The 24,746-nt window shown below is 38.1% G+C and overlaps 6 protein-coding genes across 6 annotated transcripts; all 6 read left to right on the top strand.

Annotated features, from left to right (window-relative positions):
• Positions 1–26: 26 nt before the first annotated feature.
• Positions 27–1,600, top strand: RB195_012999 (uncharacterized protein; the record flags this gene model as incomplete). The annotated part of the gene is made up of 4 exons (XM_064202620.1): positions 27–81; positions 340–407; positions 1,359–1,433; positions 1,532–1,600. The coding sequence occupies 4 exons, from the start codon at positions 27–29 to the stop codon at positions 1,598–1,600; spliced, it is 267 nt and encodes an 88-aa protein (XP_064058501.1).
• Positions 1,601–4,067: 2,467 nt separating this feature from the next.
• Positions 4,068–5,462, top strand: RB195_012998 (uncharacterized protein; the record flags this gene model as incomplete). The annotated part of the gene is made up of 4 exons (XM_013444802.2): positions 4,068–4,122; positions 4,339–4,406; positions 5,210–5,284; positions 5,394–5,462. 4 exons carry the CDS (start codon positions 4,068–4,070, stop codon positions 5,460–5,462), a joined length of 267 nt encoding a protein of 88 aa, XP_013300256.2.
• Positions 5,463–10,728: 5,266 nt separating this feature from the next.
• RB195_012997 (uncharacterized protein) lies at positions 10,729–11,976 on the top strand (the record flags this gene model as incomplete). The annotated part of the gene is made up of 4 exons (XM_064202619.1): positions 10,729–10,783; positions 11,009–11,076; positions 11,749–11,823; positions 11,917–11,976. 4 exons carry the CDS (start codon positions 10,729–10,731, stop codon positions 11,974–11,976), a joined length of 258 nt encoding a protein of 85 aa, XP_064058500.1.
• A 2,835-nt stretch (positions 11,977–14,811) lies between these two features.
• Positions 14,812–15,772, top strand: RB195_012996 (uncharacterized protein; the record flags this gene model as incomplete). The annotated part of the gene is made up of 4 exons (XM_064202618.1): positions 14,812–14,869; positions 15,093–15,160; positions 15,528–15,602; positions 15,704–15,772. The coding sequence occupies 4 exons, from the start codon at positions 14,812–14,814 to the stop codon at positions 15,770–15,772; spliced, it is 270 nt and encodes an 89-aa protein (XP_064058499.1).
• A 2,118-nt stretch (positions 15,773–17,890) lies between these two features.
• RB195_012995 (uncharacterized protein) lies at positions 17,891–18,287 on the top strand (the record flags this gene model as incomplete). The annotated part of the gene is made up of 2 exons (XM_064202617.1): positions 17,891–18,062; positions 18,130–18,287. 2 exons carry the CDS (start codon positions 17,891–17,893, stop codon positions 18,285–18,287), a joined length of 330 nt encoding a protein of 109 aa, XP_064058498.1.
• A 3,253-nt stretch (positions 18,288–21,540) lies between these two features.
• On the top strand, positions 21,541–22,338 carry RB195_012994 (uncharacterized protein; the record flags this gene model as incomplete). Its single annotated transcript, XM_013444801.2, has 4 exons — positions 21,541–21,595; positions 21,802–21,869; positions 22,096–22,170; positions 22,270–22,338. The coding sequence occupies 4 exons, from the start codon at positions 21,541–21,543 to the stop codon at positions 22,336–22,338; spliced, it is 267 nt and encodes an 88-aa protein (XP_013300255.1).
• Positions 22,339–24,746: the final 2,408 nt, after the last annotated feature.

Here is a 24,746-nt window from a genome sequence, read left to right as displayed (position 1 = left end):
ATTTTTTTCTTCCAGGGAACTCGAAAATGATGAAGCTTCTCGTGCTCATCGTTCTCGCGGTTACTGTCTACAGCGCATGGAGTGGGTTTTAATTTCAGGGAATTAATTTGATTGATTTAAATCCAATTCATTTTAGTTTTAATTTTTTCGGTACCTACTTATCCGGCCAATCTACTCTACTGTTGCCAAGTAGTTGTGATCTGCTAGTAATTCATACGATTGGAGTTAGAAAAAAAAGAAAAAGTGACAGGGGAAAAAGAGATAGGAACTAAGAAAAAATATAAAGTTTCTTCAAGGAGTTAAGGAGATGTCTCCTCGAACTAACACCAATTTATTCAGACGGTACCATGCCTGACATTCCTGGAATAAGCGCCGAAAGCATGGCAAAACTTCGTGAAATGCTGAATGTAAGATTGGATTTTATGACCGCTTTTTGGAAAAAAAAAACTTTCCCGCTATTGTTAGGGGCAGCGTATCATGATTTCGACGTAGTGCAGAACCCAAAGCGAATTAGGCATAGAGATTTGGGATTAGATTGCGAAACCCAGCGTGGTTCTGCTCATGTTTTCTTGATGGTCGTAAAAAAAAACAGCGTGGGAAGCACTTTAGTTCTTGCGAGATACATCAGAACACGTACCTTTGTGGACGCTGCGGTCCTCTTAGCAGCCTTCTCAGTAACCTACTCATAAAAGATAAATGATGCCTGTTCACCGGACTATTTAAGTAGAACCATGCTATGTTCCGCAATCCACCACCTGAACGGTTTTGGTTTGGATTCCGCACCACGTCAAAATTGTAACACGTTAGATATAAATTTACCTAAAGGCAACATACCACGAATCCGGGGTGGTACGGATTTCAGGTGGAGTATCCGTATACGGGTTCGTAGATTATGAAGACCGGGGTGGTTCTACCCTTGCACGCGTAGCGTCCCATACTGCATATCGGGCAGTCCGAATTGATTTTCGACGAATCGAAGGGTGGAGGCGGCGCAAGGGGTGGAGCGTTGCAATAGATGGCTTCGTACAAAACAACATTCTGGAGGCGGCCGTTTGCAGTGATGCAGGGAGAGATGAGCGGAACTACCCCCGTCTTCATAATCTACGACCCCGCCTACGGATACTCCACCTGAAATCTACACCACCTCAGATTCGTGGTATGCAAAATTTTGTGTCTTATTCAATGACACTTTTTTTCTTGTGCAGTAGAATTTTTGCTGCCACACAAACACAGCTTTTTATCTCTTGTTTTTGTTTCTAGTGAGGAAATTTTGTTTATATATATATATATATATATATATATATATATATATATATATATATATATATATATATACTCATGTTGTGTTGATATTTTAGCCTCGCCCAGCTAATAGGGAAGCATTCAAACAGGTAATGGAGAAATGGAAGGGCACTCTTTCGGCTACGGAAAGGGTAAAGTGGTTTTCTTTTTTGAAGGCACATTTGTTCTTTTACTATTTTTTGGCTAAGGATTTTTTTAGAGTTTTTTTTTCTACAGTTAGATGTTACAGGCAGCCGCCGATGCACATAGGGAACAAATGATAAAACAAAGACAGCAACAAGGGAACCCAACTGCATAAAGAAAGATAAGAAGAATGAAGCAAATGAAACATTGGACATTTTTTCATGTGGAATAGCCTCTTTCTTTCCATTAGTCTACTCTCATTTAATTCTAGACCATAATAATAAATATGTCTTAAATTTTGTTTTTTTTTACTAGCCTTCTATCGAATTCCTCCTCAACCAGATCGCATTTGAACAAATTTATGAATTTTGTCATTACTTCCGTATAAAAGCTACAGATTTTTCCAAGTTTCCATTATCAATTTAATTTTGGCACAGAACTTGCTGTATATGAAAAATTAAGCGACCGCTGCGCATGGATTAATCACCCATTAAAGGCATCACCCCTCGAATCTGAGATGGTACGGATTTCAGGTGGAGTATTCATATACGGGATCGTAGATTATGGAGAGAAGGGTGATCCCGTCCATTTCTTCCTAATTGTCGTAAAAAACGGCCCGAAAGATACGGCTTCGAGCGTTCCGGCGCGCCAATTTCTGCGACGAGTTCGATTGGAGCGCGCCAGCCTTGTGCACGCGCCGGGCTGTTTTTTTTTAGGAAGAATTGGACGGAGTCACCCCTCTCCATAATCTACTATGCCGTATACCACCTAAGATTCGTGGGGTGATGCTTTTAAACACAACACGGCAATATCGAACGGACGTGACTACCTTGAAATGATGTCCGGCAACTTGGCTACTTTACGAATTTCAAACGAAAAACTCAGAACGGCTCCAGAACAGAAATTAGAAAGACTTCCATATTGCAAAGGTAGAAATAGTACATGCTCAGGTGTACTTAAGTACAGTAGCTACGGTAATTTTTCGCCAGAAAAGGAAAAAACACGGATCCGCTTTTTTTTCTCTTCTGGCAAAGAATTGGTTTTTTTGTTTTTATTTCTATTTGTTTTCGTTTAATTTTGTTTTTTCTTCATAACTTGCCTCAATTTGATCTCTATCATTATACATGGAAATCAATCGCTTCGTGAAAGTGTGCACTATCGATTGAATTTAATAAGTACTCTTTAAACCTGCCAATTAAATAATTTTTTAAAAAATCACCTGCGGCTACACGGTAGCTAGGGTGAGTCCGAAATAACTGCGCCCCAAGGATTCATAATTTTTGATGTGAATATATTTTTCGAAAAGTGAAATGGTGACTACATATTTGTAATCTACATACTATTGCGAACAATTTGATATCTCTCACAGCCATGATTCCACGAATCCGAAAATTTTGTAAATTTGACTAAAGTGACATGTTTCAACTCCAGGAACGACTGACATTACTAGCTTAAAAATTATTTTCTTACAAAATCTGCAAGAAGACTATTTGTTGTAGGATTCAACAGCACAACACAATGTGGAACAGTCTTTGTCGTGTCTTTGAAGTGTTCCGATTTCTTCTATAATAAAGCGTGCAGATCCCCAACAGATCCCAGATAATGATAGTTCTGGGAATTCGCTCTCTCAACTTCGCCGCTTTCCCTTCTCTACGAGTGAGCAAGAATCTTACCGGAATAGTTCGATTCCATAGAGAACATTGGCACAATAACGACATCCGGGAGCCAGAACCTTTTACTGACGATGATGTGGTCAATTTCGTTACGGCATCCCTCACCGGGTGACTCCCACGTCCAGCGTAGAGAGGAAGCTTTCTGGAGTTGCGAGTTCCCATGGATGGCCCCAGTCCCTATGATAACAAACAAACAAACAAACAAACAAACAAACACAATTAACAGAATAGAATTAGCCCGTTATTATATAGCATGATCATTTGTCATTGTCTAAAAAAAGCAGTTCGGGGAGGGAATTGACAGGAACCAAACATCAGGAACTTTTCGCTTTGCATCGATGAAATGACTCAAACTCTTTCGCATAAAACCACTATTTCTACCGATTTTCACGGTAATTTCGTTCATGATCTCTAGCAAACATTCCACGTTTCTGCTATAAATCTTTATTTTTTCAATATCGACCTCAAAATTATGAGAATTGTTCAAATAATGGGTTCAAAACTAGTACTGATGATGAGAATTGGTGATCTGTTGCTTCGCATAAATACTGGGTGCATCGGATCCCCTATGCAGTTCACGTCATTCTCTCATGTTTGCATACATATCTTGTTTACCATTACATAGTTCTGAAGTTTACTCAACCTCCTTTAAACTTATAGTTGTTTTTTTCAAAGCAATTCACAGAACAAACAACAACTTCTTTAGAAACTAATCGAAACCTGTAAAAAGATCGTCTTCGGAATGACACCTTAAGAAAATCCTCAATCTTTCCTTAAGATTTGCATGAGAAACTAGGAATTTAGTTTTTTTTTAAGTGCCTAACGGTTATGAGACAACATCTTTGGTATACTGCGCAAACAACGTATCCTTTACCGTACAAGAAAGATCTACTGAAACATATTTACGAAGGGAAACATTCGATTACCTCTAAACAGTTGCTTATTCCATTTTCTTCAGGAAGTACGAAAATGATGAAGCTTTTTATACTCATCGCTCTCGCAGTTACTGTCTTCAGCGCATCGGGTGGGCTTTTAAATTCAGGAGACTAAGTCACTAAGTACTTTTCTAGCTAATCCTTTGCCAAATAATTGGCATCTGCTAGTAAATCATAGATTCAGAGTAAGGAATAAAAGAAAACATTGACAGGAAGATAGATCTAGGCAGAAAGTGAGAAAAAAGTATAAAGTTTTCTAAAGGAGCTAAGGAGATGTCTTCTTGAACTAATATCCATTTATTCAGACGATAACATGCCTGACATTCCCGGAGTAAGCGCCGAGAGCATGGCGAAGCTTCGTCAAATGCTGAATGTAAGTTTGTATTTTGTGACCGCTTTGAAAAAAATCCTTTTCCCTCGATGTTAAGGGCAGCGTATCACGATTCCGACGTAGTGCGGAGCAAAGCGAAAGGATATAGTTCGCATAGTAGATTGCGGAACCCTGCGCTGCATATAAGTTTTACTTAAGCTGCTTAAAATAACTTCAACATTTCGCCAAGGAATATCTTACTCAATAAAAGTTTTATTCTTATACTGTACTTACAGTACACCCTGGTTCCGCTCATCTTTTCTTATTCGTCGTAAAAAAAACGGCATGGGAAACTCTTTGTTTCCTACGAGTTACCTGAGAACACGTACCCCTGTACACATTGCGGTCCCCTCAGCATCCTTTTTATCGGTTTTACATAGATGAGCTGGTGAACAGGGATCATTTGTCCGCAACTGGTCGCACCTATCGCGGCGCATGCACAAGGGTGCTGGGTTGCAATTGAAATCGTCGTAAAAAAAAATGCCGTCTTTAACGCCAGTTTTTGGGACCATAACGGAAAGATGGACGGAACCAGGTTAGTTACCGTAATCTACGCCCCGAACTCTACGCTTTTGGTATGGTTTGCTCATCACGTCGAACTCGTAATGTGATGCCTTTAAGTTCGGCTTAAGCTGCTGAAAATAACCTTAAAATTTCGGTAAAAAATATGTTATTCGAAGAGAGTTCTATTCTTATACTGTAGAAATTCTGCCGTCACACCAAGACAGCATTTTTGACCCCTTTTCTTCGTAGCCCACAATACTACTGTTAAATTTTGATCTGATGACCTCGTGTTGATTTTTCAGCCTCGCCCAGCCAACCACGAAGCATTCAAACAGGTGATAGAACAATGGAAGAGCACTCTCTCGGCTACGGAAAAGGTGCAGGAGATTTTCTTTGCTGTTTTTTTTTCTTTGAAGACTAATTTATTTCCTCACAATCTTTAATTGAATAATTTCCTAAGTTTTCTTTTATAGTTTGATGCTTCAGGCAGCCGCCACTGCACATGAGGAGCAAATGAAAAAACACAAAGGGCCACCGGGAAAACGAACTGCATAAAGAAGGACAAGAAGAATGCAGCAAATGAAACATCCAACATTTCTTCTTGTGAAACATTTGCCTACTCTTATTTCATTTTGAACTAGTAGTAAAAATGCCTTAATTTGCTTTTTTTTTCCAAACATCCTCCGAATACATTCTCAAACAGGTCATATTTGAACAATTTCATGTGTTCCTCGATTAGCACCATATAACAACTCGATCTTTCAAGGTTTTCATCATCAATTTACGATCAATTTAGCTTTAGGAAAGAACTTGTATATGATCAATAAAGCCACCGCTGCACTTAGATTAATAAGCCATTAACCATTGTAGCGGAATTGAATCGACTATTTACATTCCATCCAAAGGATCCGTAGGAGGGGGCCCGACCAACTTCTACAGCGTTCCTATATTGTTTTACGCCCCGCCCACTTTTGCCTCTATAAAACCCACGATTCCGCATTTCGTTCTTCATTCGATCCATTGTAGGGCCGGAACAGGAAGAAGGCGGAAATGAGCCGAACGAACAACAAGCGCAATTCTCGAGCGGTAATACCAACCAGAGGAAGAGTAGGAGGAGCTGCTACGAGGACAGAGTGGAGCACACGCTCCCACATCCAGGCTTTGCTCATACCTCTGGAGCTTTGCACTTGCTCGGCCCGTAGTGAATGTCTGTTCCGACCTTGCCCATTTTGTATTGCAATTGCCCTATAACTGCCTGATGTTATGTGTGTGTAGCGGTTAGAGGCTCCGCTTCCTGCAGGATCAATCGGAGGTTCAAATCCGCCCTAGTGCTCACCGAGCCTTTCATCCCTTCGGAGATCGATAAATTGGTACCAGACTTGTCTGGGAGGATAAAAACACTGACTTGACACATCACCTAGCCACCGCAAGTCATTGTATAGGCCAGTTACACGTTCGTAAGCCTCAAACGTTTCTAAATTGAGGTGAACGTGAGGCGCATCCCAAGCGGATTGATTAACGCCAGAAACTTTATCCTTTTATCCTTTATGTAGATTAGCACCTGAGTTGCAGTTGTACTAACCGAGCCACACACAAGCACTAGATGATAACTTTTATCTCCGGCGCAGAAAAACTCCGGACTTGGATTTACATCAACTCAGCAGTTCAGAAGACTATCGCTCAACAAGTTAAATTCAGCTGCTCTAAAAACAACAGCAGCGAAACTCGACATTGTTCAAAACGACGAAAGAAACTGTGAAAAATACTTCACATTCTAGGAGTAGACAAAAATTAGTTCAGATGAGGAAGAGAAAATGTGTGGGAATACGTGAAAATATAAGTAGAACAAATAGTATTTGTGGACCACCCAACACTTTTAAGCAGACACCTCTTATGAGAAATTATTCCCTGGCTAAAAGTATACGTGAAAAGAAGGAGATAGAGTTCTTATTGACATAGCAAATTATATAATGTATAAGCGCTCGGATAAACCATGTAAAAGGAAGAAAACGAAAAAAAAAACCATAACTGGTGGAATAAATCATACACGGATCTCAACTTCAATAAGAGTGCCGTTACAACAGAAATTTGCAAAGCGCAAACGTCGCGCACATCGTTGATATTGAATCAATTTGATCTAAGGCGGTAAGAGGTTAACGAAATCAAGTCAACCTATCTGAAGTTAAATATCAGACTTCGGCTTGTAAAAATGCAGTAGTTGACGAATTAATACGATTGAAATACTTGTTGGATGTTTTCTAGGTTGCCGTAATATTCTCGTGACAATGGAACGAGTTCAAAGGCATCACTCCACGAATCTGAGGTGGTACGGATTTCAGGTGGAGTAGTCGTATACGGGTAGTAGATTCCGTCTACTTCTTCCTAATTGTAAAAAACGGCCCGGAAGATACGGCTTCGAGCGATCTGGCGCGTTATTTTCTACAAGGAGTTCGATTGTAGCGCACCAGCCTTGTGCTCATGCCGCATCTTCTGGGCCGTTTTTCACGGCAATTAGGAAGAAATGGACGGAATCACCCCCCTCTCCATAATCTACTATGTCGTATACGAATAGTCCATCTGAAATCCGTACCACCTCAGATTCGTGGGTGATGCCTTTCAACTCGTTCCATTGTCACGAGAATTTTACGGCAACCTAGAAAACATCCAACAAGTACTTCAATCGTATTAATTCGTCAACTACTGCATTTTTACAAGCCGAAATCTGATATTTAACTTCATATAGTTTGACTTGATCATGTTGACCTCTTACCGCCTTAGATCATATAGATTCAACATCAACGATGTGTGCGACGTTTGCGCTTTGCAAATTTCTGTTGTAACGGCACTCTTATTGAAGTTGAGATCCGTGCATGATTTATTCCACCAGTTATGGTTTTTTTTCGTTTTCTTCCTTTTACATGGTTTATCCGGGAGCTTATACATAATATGATTTGCTACTTTAATAAAAACTCCGTCTCCTTCTTTTCACGTATACTTTTAGCTAGGAAATAATTTCTCATAAGAGGTGTTTGCTTAAAAGTGAGGGGTGATCCACAACTACTATTTGTTTTACTCATATTTTTACGTAGTTCCACACATTTTCTCTTCCTCATTTGACCTAGTTTTCGTCTATTCTTGGAATGTGAAGTATTTTTCAGTTTCTTTTGTCGTCTTGATCAATGGTTATAATTTTTCTCCTTGTTTATGTTCATCTTTCTCTGAAGTGATTTATTAACTATACCGTGCACTTTGAAATCTATCCAGATGATTGAGATTCCATTGTTGATCTCCATGGTTACCTTGAAAACAACTGAAGATATCCAGAATCACCAAAAATATTGAGGAATAATATGTGGCCTTTTTTTTCAAACCTAATGGTGCGCATAGAAATAAAAAAGTAACCATAAGGTATCCTAAACAGTTTTGGAGAGATGCTTCTAACCCTACAAAACATGTTCTCTATTAGTTTTTAGATAGATCCTTTATTAGTCAGAGGTTATGACTTCTTCTCCTTCCTCAGAGGCCCAAATAGAGCAGGTTGACTGGAACAATCGCATGTTGATTCGATTATGTACCACACTACCCTGGATCACTGTATCGATAATCGTTCATGGTAGTGAAAACGGAAGCCATATGCATTGAAACTAGTCTCACGCAGTGTCCCACCGGATGTGCGGTCTCTAGTATCACATTCAGCATATTTCGCTCCTCAATGTACTAACGAATGGATATTTTTGTGTAGGATCATCAGGTACGATATGGATGATTTGATCTACTCACATAATATCAGACAGTTATAATTCACAGAACGGTACAATTGGAATGTACATTAATAGAAGCATAAACAGAAGTATAGCGAGGTTTCAAAACCTCATCAGAACATGTGAATTTTTGTTCTTTGTCTTTTTCGGACCATTAAAATAGAGGATCAAGCGGATCAGTGGAGCATTTTTGATAATATTTTTTGACTCAGCCTAGATAAATATTATGGATATACATAAGCACAGATACACAAACAGAGCATTAATGGATCTTCCAGACTGATAGGACCATAAGCACCAGTACTCTTAAACCATAATAACAGCTCATGCTGCTTCTCTTTTGCACAGAATCATTGTGCCAATCGATTGCCTCCAAAATTCATTCACTTTTTTTCATTTTTTTTCTTCTAGGAGAGAATCAAATCAATCTGAGTTAGGCAAAAATGGAAAAATTCGAAATCAAATTTAGGAGAGAAAAAAGTGAACCAGCATACTTTTCGGGACCAAATTAAACTCCATGAAGAGTGTTTGTTCTGCTTCTTCAAAGTCTTACAGTAGTAAAAAAGCCAAAAATATAGTTCAGAAGTGGTCTAAGGATAAGTCATCGTTTCATATGAATGACAGAGTAAACAGAAACACTTATTTGAGCTATAAGCCACTTCAGGTTGGATGGATCATTTGTTTGCCCCAGCAGATGTTTTTCCACGAAAGTAACCTATTAACTTTTTTGATTTCGTTGACAGAAAGTCTGCAGCCACTTCGAAGTATAGCAGAAGATTAGAGAACATCTTAAAGAGTTAATAATTTACGATCGAACGGATCGATCAGTGGGAAGGACTCAACAGTATGAGAAAACTGATCCGCAACACGTTCAATTATGACCTAGGAATTAGTGGACTTTTTAAGGATTAATACTATAATCGATTAGTCATTGTCTGAAAAGTAAAACAGTTCGGAGAGGGAACCGACAAACATCACACGTCAATGACTTCGCTGCTTCCCAACGAATGACTCAACCGGTTTCGTATAAAACCACAATTTTTACCGATTTCCAGGGTAGTTTCGCTGCGAATCCTGGCACGTGTTCCACATTTCTGCCATATATGGTTTTTTCCCTAATCTCAATGCCATAACTACGATAACTTCTCAAATAATGAGTTCAAATAACTAGTATTGATGATGAGAACTGGTAATTTGTTGCTTCGCATAAATTCAGGATGCATTGGACCCCCTAAAATACACATCACATCATTCTCCCATGATTTCATTGGTCGGAAACACCATACCTATTTTTGTTACCATTCCATGGTTTTAAAGTTTACCTAAACTCCTTTAAACGTATGGAAATTGATTATTTTAAAGGAATCCTCCAGAGCGAGGAACTATTTTCTCGGAAACTAATCAAAACATTAAAATGGACCGATGAATGAATAATATAAACGAAAAATGAAGAAGAATCTTGAAATGATCCAAAAAAACCTCAATTTTTCAATGTTTACATGAGAAATTAGGGATTTTGTTTTTCCTTTAAGTGCGTAACCTTTATGGCACAAAATTGTTGGTATATTGCAGAATCCGTTACCGTACAACAAAGACCTGATAAATTTTATTTGCGAATTACAAAGGCAGGACCTCGACTACCTCTGAACACTTATGGGTTCCATGCCATGTTCTACTAACAGAAATGTAGGGATAAAAATTAGGAATTAACATTAATCTGTAAAATCAAACAGTAAAACATTAATTGATTGACAAACATTTATTGACAAAAATCTATGAATTTATAAACATTTTGAACTAGTAGACGAAGTTTGGAAAAAATTCCGATTTTTCAAAATTTTTACTTGTAATGGATGAGAAAGTTTAAAACTTTGACCACAATGGATTTTGACTTCATAGAGTGATAAATTGGAAAAGTTCCGAAATTATTTATTAATTTTAATTGCAATTTTTTTTAAAAACAAGCGACTAGTGCTAGCCTTACCACCTCCTATGTACGGTTCTCCAGTGCTCCAATTCTTTATCCAGCAAAATTTCATTTTTTTTTAGGAAGTACGAAAATGATGAAGTTTCTCGTGCTCATCGCTCTTGCTGTTACTGTCTACAGCGCATGGGGTGGGTTTTAATTTCAGGAAACCAGGTCACTGCCTACTTGTCTACCTAATCTACCTCACCTTTGCCAAAAAGTTGTCATCTGCTAGTAATTGATACAGTCGAAGTTAGAAAAAAAAACAAAAAACGGACAGGAAAACAGATCCAGATAGAAGCTGTGAAAAGAATCAAAGAGTTTCTTAAAGGAGCTAAGAGGATGCCACCTAGAACTAATATGGAATTATTCAGACGGTAACGTTCCTAACATTCCTGGAATAAGCGCTGAGAACATGGCGAAGCTTCGTCAAATGTTGAATGTAAGTTCAGATTTTATGACCGCTCTAAAAAAAACTTTCCCTCGATGTTAAGCGCAGCGTATCACGATTCCGACGTGGTGCGGAGCAAAGCGAAACCATAGAGTTCGCATAGTAGATTGCGGGACCCAGCGTAATTCCGCTCACTTTTTCTGAATCGGCGTAAACAACTGTGTAAGAAACGCTTCAATTCCTACGAAGTACGTTAGAACACGTACCCCTGTGCACAATGTGGTCCCCTGAGTAAATTTTTCATTGCTATTGCATAAATAAGCTAGTGAGCAAGCATTATTTATTACAAAGATGGCGCGTTGCAACTGAAATCGTCGTAAGAAAAAATGGCGCCTTAAACGCTGTTTTTTGGGATCATCGGGAAAAGATGGACGGAACCACGTTAGTTACCGTAATCTACTACACGAACTCTTCGCTTCCGGTATTGTTTCCTCGCCACTTCAAAATCGTAACACGCTGCTATTTAGTTTTACTTAAGTTACTAAAAATACTCTCAAAATTTAGGCAAAAAATATCTTTTTCAATGAGAGTTATATTTTTATAGGGTAGTAGTTCTGCTGTTACACCATGACAGCGTTTTTGTCTCTTTTTTCTTGTAATCCACAACACAATTTTTAGCAGAAAAATTTTGACTTGATGAACTCGTCGTTGCGTGTGTTTCAGCCTCCCCCAGCCAACAACGAAGCATGGAAACAGGTGATGGAAAGATGGAGGAGCACTCTCTCGGCTACGGAAAAGGTATAGCGGATTTCCTTTTCCAAAGACACATTTATTTTCTAACCATCTCTGATTAAGGATTTTCTTAATTTCCTCTTTGGTTGGATATTTTAGGCAGCCGCCGATACATATAGGGAACAAATGATAAGACAGAGACAGCAACAAGGGAAATAAACTGCGTAAAGAAGGACAAGAAGAATAAAATAAATTAAACATTCAATATTTTTCTTGTGAAACACTAGTCTACTCTTATTTCGTTCCAAACTAGTAATAAATATATCTTCATTTACGTTTTTTTTTCTACTAGCCAACTATCGAATTTTCCCTTAAACAGGTCGCCCATTTAAAAACTAGATTTTTTTCCAAGTGATTGGTTTATTAGTTTAGCTTTGACATAGAGCTTGCTGTACATAAAAAATAAAGGAATCGCTGCGTTTAGATTTTATTTTAATATTTTTATTTAACATTTTTATCTTAGATTTTTGTATTTTAATTAACCTTTAAACATAAAAAACTCCGGCAATATCGTACAGACGTGACTAACTTGAAAAAATGTCTGGTAACCTGACTACTTTATGAATTTAAGTAGTTTCAAATCAAAAATTAGAAATATTTCTATATTGAAGAGGTGGAAATAGTACATGCGTAGGTGTATTTAAGTATATGCCTTCGTTTCCCGTCTACAAGGCCACTTGCCCTCGGCAGGAAGATCTTTGAAAGTTCTCTTGTGAAAATGAGAATTTTTTACTTTCCGGTATTTTTAGTTACAGTTGTTTTTCGCGATTACAAAGTTGTTCTCATGTTCATGTTTCTTCTCAGATTTATCCGTGCGAGCCTATAAAATGAAAATTCTTTCCCGTGTTTAACGCTGCACCCATGTATGGGACCTCTCTTATACACTGGAAATTATGGTAGTTACTTTTTTTTCTAAATAATTCAATAAAATTTGAAGAACTACTTGTTTGTGCAACATTGACAGCACCTTCTCCGATCCTTCAGCATATTAACGTTCGGTAAACACATCCAACATAACATAAAAAACCAGAAAATTTAACATATCAGGTCTACCGGAAAGTTCTATCCGCTTCTGTTACAACTAGGTTCGATAGGTGACCACATGTTTATTTGGCGCATGTTTGGCTGTCTATTTTTTTTTCGCTGATTTATACATACTGAAGTAGCAAATTAAATAAAACACAGTTGATTCACATTAGTCTTAAGTGTGAAGCGATAGCGCACCCATAGCTATTGATAAAGTTTATTTACATCATTGTATTCTACGATAGGGCGGGTATGGCGCAGCTTAGGTATTCTATAAATTGGTACAATAAATGAATGGAGGATAAAAACTACTTGATCATCGGCCGCCCCCCCCCCCCTCCAAATCATTGTATAGGCTAACACGCGTTCCAAAACCTCAACGATTACGAATTCCAGTAAAACGCGTTGGCGCATCCCGAGTGGATTGATACGCCAGTGAATTTATCCTTTATCCTTTTTATTCTATACGATTTTCAACAAGGAAGAAATGCACCAGAAGCATGTCGAAATTTATTGAAAATGTTTGGTGGAGGTGAAGTTTCTGATAGCATAACTTTCTGATAGCCCTTCCACCTCTAAACCAAATTTGACTGTGAATAAGAGAATATTGTGTGTATGGTGAGACATTCAAGGACCAATACATTATGAGCTTTTAAAATCGAGGGAAAAGCTCAATACGGAAGAGTATCGTCAGCAGCTGAATAATTTAAAAACAGCAGTCCAAGAAAAGCGGCTACTGAACGCTTGCAACGTCCCATTCACCTTTTGCGACATGCAGGTGAAGTTATTGCGCACCAATCTGACGCCGATGGACCCGTCGCACCCCATTTTTGGAATTTCGTTTCTCTCATACACACACACTCAAACAAACAAACAAACAAACAAACAAACACACACACACGACAGACTAAGCCCGTTATTATATAGCATGATGATCACTTGTCATTGTCTGAAAAAAGTAGTTCGGTGAGGGGAACTGACAGGAACCATACATCAGGAACTTTTCGCTTTGCGTCGATGAAATGACTCAAACTGTTTCGCATAAAACCACTATTTCTAGCGATTTTCACGGTAATTTTGTTCATGATCTCTGGCACATGCGCCACATTTCTGCTAAATATCTTTATGTTTTCACTACACTTCAATTCAATCCAACACCATAATTATGAGAATTGTTCAAATAATGAGTTCAAAACTAGTAATGATGGTAAGATCTGGTAATTTTTGCTTCGCATAAATACCGGGTGCATCGGATCCGCTACGCAGTTCACATCATTCTCTCATGATTACATACATATTTTGTTTATCATTGCATAGATTTGAAGTTTACCCAAACTCCTTTAAACTTTTTTACTGATGATGATACTACTTACTGAACTTGATTTTTTTAAATGAATTTAAAGAAATTTTGAAGGAGAGCCAATAACAATTTTCTTAGAAACTAATTAAATCCTTTAGGGAGATCGTTTTTGAAATGACTTTTTTTTCACCAAATATTTTTGGTATATTGCTCAAACAACGTATTCTTTACCGTACAACGAAGATCTACTGAGACATATTTACGAAGGCAAGCATTCGATTACCTCTAAACAGTTGCTTATTCCATGTCAACTGTTGCTGACTGTAGTGATAAAAATGAGGAATTCGCAACAGGCGCCAAACATGAAACAATAACATCAATGAGTGAAATCTATTAATTTCTAAACTGGAAAACAAAGTTAGGTAAAATTCCGACTTTTTTATTTTTACCTGTAAAGAATAAGAAAGCTCGAAGCATTGATTACAATGAATTTGATTATTTTGAAAAGTAAACTAGAAAACTTTCCCAAAATTTTTCCTTAATTTAAATTTAAAAAAAAACTTTCTTATTGATGCTCTTTGTTTGTGCGTTACCACCTCCAGTGTACAGTTCTCCACTGTTTCATTTCTTCATCCAGTAAAATTCCATTTTCTTCAGGAAGTACGAAAATGATGAAGCTTCTTGTGCTCATCGTTCTCGCAATTACTGTCTTTGGGCTGCCACCGGGTGGGCTTTTGAATACAGGAAACTAACTCACTTACTACTTATCTAGATAATCTATTCTACCTTTGCCATACAGTTGTCATTTGCTAGTAATTCACAGAATCAGAGTGAAGAAAAAAGAAAATATTGATAGGAAGAGAGATCTAGATAGAAAGTGGGAAAAAAGCATAAAGTTTCTTAAAGGAGCTAAGGAGATGTCTTCTTGAACTAATATCGATTTATTCAGACGGTAACATGCCTGACATTCCCGGAGTAAGCACTGAGAGCATGGCGAAACTTCGTCAAATGCTGAATGTAAGTTTTGATTTTATGACGGTTGAAGAAAACTTCTCCTCGATTTTAAGGGCTGCGTATCACGATTCCGACACGATGCGGAATAAAGCGAAAGCACAGAGTTCGCGTAGCAGACGATCTACTATTCGAGCTCTACGCTACTTAAGCTCTATGTATACAGCTATACGCTGCCTTTAAGTTCTACTTAGGCTACTTAAAATACTCTTAGAATTTTAGCAAAAAATATCTTATTCAACGCAAGTTTCATTTTTATACTGTAGAAGTTTTGCTGTCACACCACGACAGCATTTTCGTGCCTTTCTCTTTCTTTGTAGCCCACAGTACTACAGTTAAATTTTGATTTGATGAACTCGTGTCAATTTTTCAGCCTCGCCCAGCCAACCACGAAGCATTCAAACAGGTGATAGAAAAATGGAAGAGCACTCTCTCGGATACGGAGAAGGTATGGGAGATCTTCTTCGCATTTTTTCCGAAGATTAATTTATTTCTTTACCTTCTTCACCCGAGTATTTCTTTGAATTTCTTCATTGTTCAATGTTCTAGGCAGCAGCCAATGCACATGAGGAGCAAATGAAAAAACACAAAGGGCCACCGGGGAAACAAACTTCTTAAAGAAGAACAAGAAGAATGAAACAAATGAAACATCCAACATTTCTTCTTGTGAAACATTTGCCTACCCTTCATTTCATTTTGAACTAATAATAAATATCCCTTCATTCGCAATCTCTTCAAATATTCTTAACACTTCCTCAAACAAGTCACGTTCAAACAATTTAGTATATTTTGACATTAACTCTATACAAAAACTCGATCTTTCAAGGTTTTCACGATCAATTCAGGTTTAGGAGAGAACTTGCTGTATATGACCAATAAAACCACTGCTGCACTTAGATTAATCAAACATTAACAATCCTGGTTCTGCTCAAAAAGCAGTACACAATCAAATTCTACGATGCCAAGATTCAAAGAAGGTCGAACTTGGGACAAACATTAACCATTGTCACGAATTTTACGCGACCCTTTAAGATTCTATCTAAAGGGTCCGTCGGAGAGGGCGCGAACAAGTCCTGCAGCGCTTTACGCCCCGCCAACTCTTGCCTCTAAAAGCCAGGTTCCGCGTTTCGTTTTTCATTGGAGCCATTGTAGGGCCGGAACAGGGAGAAGGCGGAAATGAGCCGAACGAACAACAAGCGCAATTCTCGAATGGTACTATCAGCCAGAGGAGGAGCAGGAGAAGCTGCCGCGAGCTAGAGATAGCCGCCATCCCAGGATTGTCTGGAGGTGTGGACACACGCTTTCGCGTCCAAGCATTGCTCATACCTGAAGGGATTTGCACTTGCTTAGCCTGCTGTGAAAGGGTATTGAGTCCCTGCCGTTGCTATGTTGCGGTGTGCATATAAACGACCAAGAGTTGTTCCTAGATCAGATAGCAAATCCCGCTACACTTTCGCTCATCCGTGGGACTAGTCAGTTCTTCCTCTTACGTGGGAAGAACTTTTTTTAATAACTTCTTTTTACTTCCTGTATAATTGAAACAATGTTGAAATTTCCCATGAACCGATGAAACAAATCGACAATATGTGCAAAATTTTTTATAATAAACACCAAGAGGAGCAGGTGTAGTGTAGCAGCTAGAGGTTCCGCTGGCTGCACGATCGATCGGAGGTTCGAATTCGCCCTATTGCTCACCAATCCTTTCACCCTCAGCGATCGACAAATTGGTGTTAGCCTTGTGTGGGAGGATAAAAATACTGACTTGACACATCGGCTAGCCACCGCAAGTCATTGTATAGGCCAGTTAAATGTTCGATAATCTTGAACGATTCTGAATTGAAGTGAATTTGGCACATTCCAAGCGGATTGATTAACGCCAGACAATTTATTTTTTAGTTTATCCTTTAAACACCAACAATTATCAAAACTGGGACTGAAGAATATTTGAGATCAAAACAAGAAAGATGAAACAAATAAAATATTCAGCAGAAGAAGCGATCATTGCACGTATATCGATCGCCCATTAACTCCATAAAAAGTCCGGCGAATTGCACTAACGGGACGCCCTTGAAATGATGTTTGGCAATCTGAAAACTTGATGGTTTTAAGTGATTTTAAATTTAAAAAAATTTAAAAAATTAGAAATAAGTTAGAAAAATTATTAGAATTGAAATTAGAATTAATTGAACATTGAAAAGAAAGGAATTTATCATTTTCAGCTGTGTAAGTACTTACCCTCATTTTCCATGTATAAGGCCGCCTGGCCAACAATCTTCTACACTAGAGGGATTGCAGTCGTTAGTCGCGAGGCTACGTGAGCTGTTTCCAAGTGAGAGAGAGGGTGCTAATCGCGAACCAAAAGTGGCTTTGTCCCTGCGCTGAGATGCACGTAGATTCAGGGTACGGACCCCCTGCTTCTGCAGTGCAAGGGCGGACTCATAACATCTTTGTAATTCGTACGTCAATCACGCAAAATCCTACATTCAAGTGACTGGAAGGTGCAACGGAGGCGGTTCTCCTTCGACAAATAAGCTCCATTTGTCCACTTTGCGAGAACGCAATGTGCTCCCAAAAATTCATGGAACTAGACACTCGCGACCTGCCCATGGGTTTTAAAATGTTATGCATTTCACAGTAATAAGAGAGAGTCTTCTGATTCCGAAGTGATGCTTGGTACGTTAACGCCAAAAAGTGTGGCAAGTGTTATCTAGGCTACTGAAACAAAAAAGAACTAGAATGATCGCTACTTATAATGCACGTAATCTTGCATCGGAAGCGGCTATCGAAGATTTGATAATAGAGGCTAGGAAGTTTATATACGCCGTCGGACTCACCGAGACGAGGCAACACCACCTAGTGAATGCTATATATGAAACTAGGAAAGAACTGTTCTTAGAAACGTACGATAGTACAGGAATTGGTGGAGTTGGTGTCCTTTTCAACACGAGTATGGCAAAGAACGTCTACTTTTTCAGCTTGCGATCTGAATCGGAGTCTACCAATGAGAAGATGTGGTCCAGTGCCAGCTTTCACAATCTTTGTCGCTTACTCTCTAACATCAAGCTACGAAGAAGAAGAAGAAGAAGAAGAAGAAGAAATCGAAGCCTTCTATATGAACCTAGAGAAGTTCTAGAGAAAAGATCACACTTTCTACATTGCCACTGTTGGTGATGTGACAGCCAAAGATTTTGCACTGGACAGCATCGACGAGGAATACAATTAGCTTGTTGAACATCTTATGACTGCACGAGGAAGGCTCAAAGTTCTAAAACCACTACAAGAGTCTAGAACTGATACGTCAGCGTGGAGCTGCACGAGCAGCAGGCAACCAAGAACTCACGTTCGAGCTTGCAATGCTTTGCAAAGAGTCAATAGAAGAAAACCTCAAAAAAAAAGATGAGCAGAAGTGTTGGCTAAAGCTGCTAAGGCGGGAAAGAGCATTTGCAATGCTTGTCGTGAATTCTTAAAACGAAAGACTAGGATGCGAACTCTCTGGAACATCGAGAATGAGCATGGAGGAAATCATCTACTACATCTACTCTGATCTGTTCCTCGCCGCTCGATGGAAGTGATGCTATGAAATGACCTGCTAAAACAAAGGATTTTTTATATAAAAGAAGGTGGGGAATCCTTAAATCGAGCAAAACGCATGAGGGCCTGGGACCTTGTCACGTTAGCCCCACAATTTCTTTAGATGGCACAGAAAAAGAGCCTCGTGGAATCCGCGAAAGTGATCGACCGTACCAAAAACTATCATCTGACTCAGATTTCAGATCACGGTGCTCTTATTCCAATGGAGTTGGTTTTGGTGGTTCGACGGCTTATCCCTGATCATTGCTGCCAGGATAGGGATTGTTTTGTTCATCTATCTTAGTTCTGACTCATCCAGACTTTCGTGAAGACTAAAGTGTTGAATAAACAACATAGCAGTCTAGCAAACTAACATCCCTATGTTTATTTAAATAAATAGATGCACTTGTTTGAATGATAACCTTCTCCTTCTTGAAATGTTTTCTTTTCACTTTCTTCCTTTTTTTTCACCAAACTAAACTTCCTTTTTCTAGAGAAATAGGAACGGATCAATAGTTCTGATTATGTGTACTACTTTCTTAAGCAGGACCAAGATTGTTATCGATCTTTATTCTGGCTAACGTTTCGTAAAGAAGAATGCATCGCTGTGACCAACGAGCTGGCGCCATATCAGAACCTTTGCGGGTTTTGACCGGGGTCAGAGGCGGGGGCTTCGTTACTAGTTAATACTAGCGGCGCAACTCTCACAACTGGTGGTCCGCTAACATCCACGATTTTTTCCGGTGAACTATCAAGGTGAGGCGAACTGGAAAATCTGCTAAATTTCTGATGTTGCTTTTAGTTAAATAATCTGTTTGCTTAAACTCCATGAGATCTTGTGGGATGACGAGGCGTTTGAGAGAGTAGATTACACGTGTCTTTGATTTTTCCAGGCTCCGAAGAAGGCGACGACGCCGAAACGTTAGCCAGAATAAAGATCAATGACAATCTTGGTTCTGCTTAAGAAAGTAGTACACAATCAAACTCTATGATGCCAAGATTCAAAGAAGGTCGAACTTGGAACTTAGTTCTGATTATATTGCGAAAACAACTTAAGAACATATGATTATTTTCAAAAAAAAGTGGTCTAGAAATGGTCTAAGAATAAATTGTGAACTTCAAGTAACTGAGAAAATAAACTGAAATAATTATTTAAACTACAAACCACTTTAGGTTAGATGAACATTTGTTTACTATAGCAGATATTTTCCAACGAAAGTAAGCTTTTTTAACCTTTTTTGATTTCGTTGACAGAAAGTTTGCAGTCACTTCAAAGCATAACAAAAGATATGTAGAACAGAAAAACCTAAAAGAAACTTAAAAGAGTGAACGTGAATAGTTTTCGACTGAACGAATCGAGCCATGGTAATGATTCTACAGTATAACAAAAGTGATCGGCAGCGCGTTTAATTATGACGCAGGAATAAGCGGACTTTGTTTTAGGGATTAATAGGATAATTGATTAGTCATTGCTTGAAAATTAAAAGAGTTCAGAGAGGGAACAGACAAACACCATACATCAAGGACTTTTCGCTTTGCTACGAATGACTCAACCTCTTTCGCATAAAACCAACGGTAATTTTGTTCCGGATCACGGCAAATCCCCCAGATTTCGGCTATAGATGATTTTTTTCCTCAATTTCAACCACATAACTACGATAACTTTCAGAATAATGAGGTCGAAACTAGTATCGATGATGAGAACTGGTAATTTGGTGCTTCGCATAAATACTGGATTCATCAGACCCCCTCATGCAGTTCGCATCATTCTCTCATTATTCAGTCACTGTGCATCGGTGCAAAACCGCATACGTATTTCCCATTGTCATAAAGTCATAAAGTGTCATAAAACAAAACTGACTGTCCATAAAAATAACCTTGTCTAAACTCCGTAGTATATTTTAGTAATATTTTGAAGATCATTATACTTATAAGAATTAATTTTTCCAGAAAATTCACCAAAGCAGTTAATAGTTTTCTCAGAAAGTCATCAAAACATTGAAATAAAGCGTCTTTGTAATGACTCCATACGAAGGTCCTTAAATTTCCTCAGAGATTAGAGTTGGATATGGTGGATTTTAATTTCTTTTGAAGCGCCTAACATTTACGGTACAACATTAAAGGAATATTAATGCTCTACCGTAAAGCTTATGGTTACAAATATGTATCAACCACTTTACCGTGCGACTGAGCACAAAGGAATTTTCTTCGCGATTTCTGAAGGGAACCATTCGATTTTCTCTAAAAACCTTTCTTGGTCATTCAGCAGTTATTTCGTGTGAGCTGAATGTAAGTTACAAAAATTTAGAAATGAAAATTAGAAATTTGTCACAGTTGCAGATCACGAATCCTGATCATTAACCCATTAATAATGCGCTGTTTTTTTTTTCGTATCTGGTCGGGAGATTTTTCGTTTTTCTCCATAAATGTTGTGTATAGTATTATTCGAGGATAATAAACCAATTAAGTACAGAAAAGTGCTTTAAGAATCCAGGGACTTATGAAAAATAAACCGCTGAAAAGTGTGCTTCTCAATAATGAGCCGTTGAGAATTTATTGGTGAAATCTATAGATTTATTGTTGTTCTGAACTGATAAACGAAGTCGTGAGGAATTTCCATTTTGACATTTCTATCTGGAAAGAAAGACGGAAAAATTAAAAGTAAATAAACTTAAAAGTAATAGATCTTGATGGATCTATTCTGAGTGATAAATTAAAGGTTCTTAAGCTTTTAGTGTTGGCCTTACCACCTCCTACGTGGCGTCCTGCAGTGCTTCAAAAAATCTAAAAAAAAGTAGTTTTTTTCAGAAAAAAAAATGAAGAAGCTTCTCGTCCTTATTGCTCTTATGGTTACTGTCTACAGTGCATGGGGTGAGGATTTTAATTTCACGGAATCAGATCGCCCTGCCTCTCTCATTTATTCTACCTTTTACAAAAAACTCATCTACTAATGATTCGTACAATCACAGTAAGAAACCGAGTGACATGAAAATACAGATAAAAACTAAGAAAAAGCAGAATTTCTTTGAAAAATGAAGGAAGAGGATTTCTTATGGATATAATATCAATTTATTTAGACGGTAAAACGCCGGACATACCTGGTATAAGCGCTGAAAGCATGAAGAAACTTCGTGAAATGCTAACTGTAAGTTTGAATTTTACTACAGCTTCTTTCAAAGAACTGAATTTTACAATCTCTTTTTTTAAAGGAGTTTTTTTCAATGTTAAATTTCACTTCAGTTAGTTAGAGTTCTGTTGGTACATTGTGGAGGTACTGCTGTTACACTAAGACAGCGTTTTTTATCCTTTTTTCGTAATCCACAAGGCTAGCGAGAAAATTTTGATAAGATAGACACATGCTGATTTTGTAGCCTCGTCCAGCTAACAAGGAAGCATTCAAACAGGTAATGGAGAAATGGAAGAGCACTCTTTCGGCTACGGAAAAGGTATAGTGGATTTCTTTTCTTCTGAAGACACATTTATTTTTATACCATCTTTCATCAGGAATTTTCTTAATTTTTTTTTTCTGCACTTCAATGTTTTAGGCAGCTGCCGATGCACATAGGGAGAAAATGATCAAACTGAAAGAGCAACTGGCAAAAAGAGCTTCATGAAGAGCAAGAAGAATGAAATTAATCAAACATCCAACATTTCTTCTTGTGAAATATTTACCTATCCTTATTTCACTTCAAGCTAATAATAAATATGCTTTCATCGAAATTTTTTCGTTAAAACATCAAACAACATGCCGAATACCACCTCTAACAGGTCACATTCAAACTGTTAAGTGAATTTTGTCATTAGTGCCATATAGAAACTCGATTTTCTAGATTTTCTAAAGTTTCCGTTATCAACTTAGCTTCAGAGCTTTGGGCTCTCTTCAACACAGCCGTGGATGACGCTTATTAAAGGCATCACCCCACGAATCTGAGCTGGTGCAGATTTCAGGTGGAGTATTCGTATACGGGATCGTAGATTATGGAAAGGAGGTGATTCCGTTCATTTCTTCTTAATTCCCGTAAAAAAACGGCCCGGAAGATACGGCATCGAGTGTTCTGGCGCACTATTTTCTACAAGGAGTTCGATTGGAGCGCGCCAGCCCTGTGCGGCGCCGCATCTTCCAAGCCGTTTTTTTTTTTTACAGAAATTAGGAAGAAATGGACGGAGTCACCCTTCTCTCCGTAATCTACTATCCCGTTTACGAATATTTCACCTAAAATCTGTACCACCTCAGATTCGTGGGGTAATTCCTTTAAACAAGTTAACTTTCGCTGCTATAGAAATAAAATACAGCAAAACTGGGCAAAATTCTCCAAGTAGTAGTAGCACTTCAATGAAGTTATTGAGTTATTGAGGAAACTCAATCCCACCGGCAAAATATTACTGAGATAATCAGTGGTTCATAGAGATGAGAATTTTCTGCAGATACGTAGAGCAGCAAAAGAGAATGCGCATAAGTGAAGGTATAATATGTATACGAACAGTATGTGGACCTCTTTGAGGTCTCCTTTATTTCCCTCGTTAGCATGACTATTGATGAAAACGTATGAAAATTTTGTAGAATATTACTTAAGTTGTACACTTCTGACGTCTCATCAGAAAAAAACTCAAATTATCAAAACTATCCATAATTTTTTTGTTCCTATCAAAAATTCTATTCTTATGCACTGCTACCTCTTCTAAAGTAAAACTTCAGGTCGTTATGAGTTACAGCTCTCCTATGTAGTGCAGAATACTCACCAATTGGCGATTTTCTGTTGAGCAGTTGGTATTTTCAGCAATACAGTGAACAGTTCGATGTAGATGCAGTAAATAAATAAACAATTGCGGTAGCAATTGATCAAAAATTAATAGCTCTGAAAAAGAACATGCGGACCTTACTTGCTCATCTCATTTCCGTCAACAATACGAGAATTTTGATCGATTTTGATCGTGATCTCTTGGGTGAAAACAAAATTGTCCCATACTCACGAGCAACGTAAGGCAGACTTCAAACCAACAAAAGACAACAACCAACAAAAACTTTGAATCGCTTCCATTTCTTCATCATCTACCGTATTCTTATAAGTCGAAATTTGATATTCTCCATACAGAAGATCCGACGTGATCGCATGAACCTCCAACCATTTTTGGTCATATTGATCCAATATCCACGATGTGCACTGCTCTGGACATCCCTTTTGTTAAGAAATTGCTGTGTAAATTGAGTTTCTTACATGATTTATCGCTGCCGTCATGTTTTTTTTTCTGTCTCCTTTCTTCTTTCTGAGGTTTGCTTGTTCTCTTCTACACTATCTTAATAAGAACTCTAATTCTTACCTTTCATCGAGGTCTCCGTTCAGTCGGAGAGCAATTCCTCAGGAAAAGATGTAGACCAAAAGTAGGCGATGCATTATTATTAATCCTACCTATATTCTTCCGCATTCCCACATATTTATATAACTTCTCTTCTTCACGTAAACTAGTTTTCCCATACTCCCGGAATGTGAACGATTTTTTAGTTCCTTTCGTCGGCCTGATCAATGACTGTAACTTTTCTCTTTACTCATGCCCCTGTCTCTTTATAACATTTTTTAGTTACTCCATGAGACCTGGAACCTGTATAAGTGACTAAGATTCCTCTAGCGATAACCATGGTCATCTTGGAAAGTCCGGAAGATTAAGGATTCATAAATTTACTTGGTTAAGAAACAGTACGTGAAATTTTTTTCAAATCTAAAAATTCACATGGAAACGATGAGTGTTGGCAAAAAGTTCTACACCGTTTTGTAAGGGGTTTCTCTTTTTACAAGAAAGTCGCGTTTTGATTCTTTTTTTAAAATTTGGGAATTGATTATTCTTTAATTAATAACTAAATTATTAATTAAAGGATAATCAATCATTGTTTAATTATTCTTTCGGAACACTGAAATGGAGTGTTAAATGGATAACACAAAGCGTTTTCGACACCATTTACTTTTTTTTTCTTCTGAACTCAATCTAAATAGATAGATAAGTCCGCTAAAGTTGAGATTTCGTGCTG

The sequence above is a fragment of the Necator americanus genome, chromosome V (assembly GCF_031761385.1).
Source record: "Necator americanus strain Aroian chromosome V, whole genome shotgun sequence".
NCBI classification, from domain to species: domain Eukaryota; kingdom Metazoa; phylum Nematoda; class Chromadorea; order Rhabditida; family Ancylostomatidae; genus Necator; species Necator americanus.
Note: the sequence above shows the minus strand (reverse complement) of the source record. Positions and strands in the feature narration are given on the sequence as shown.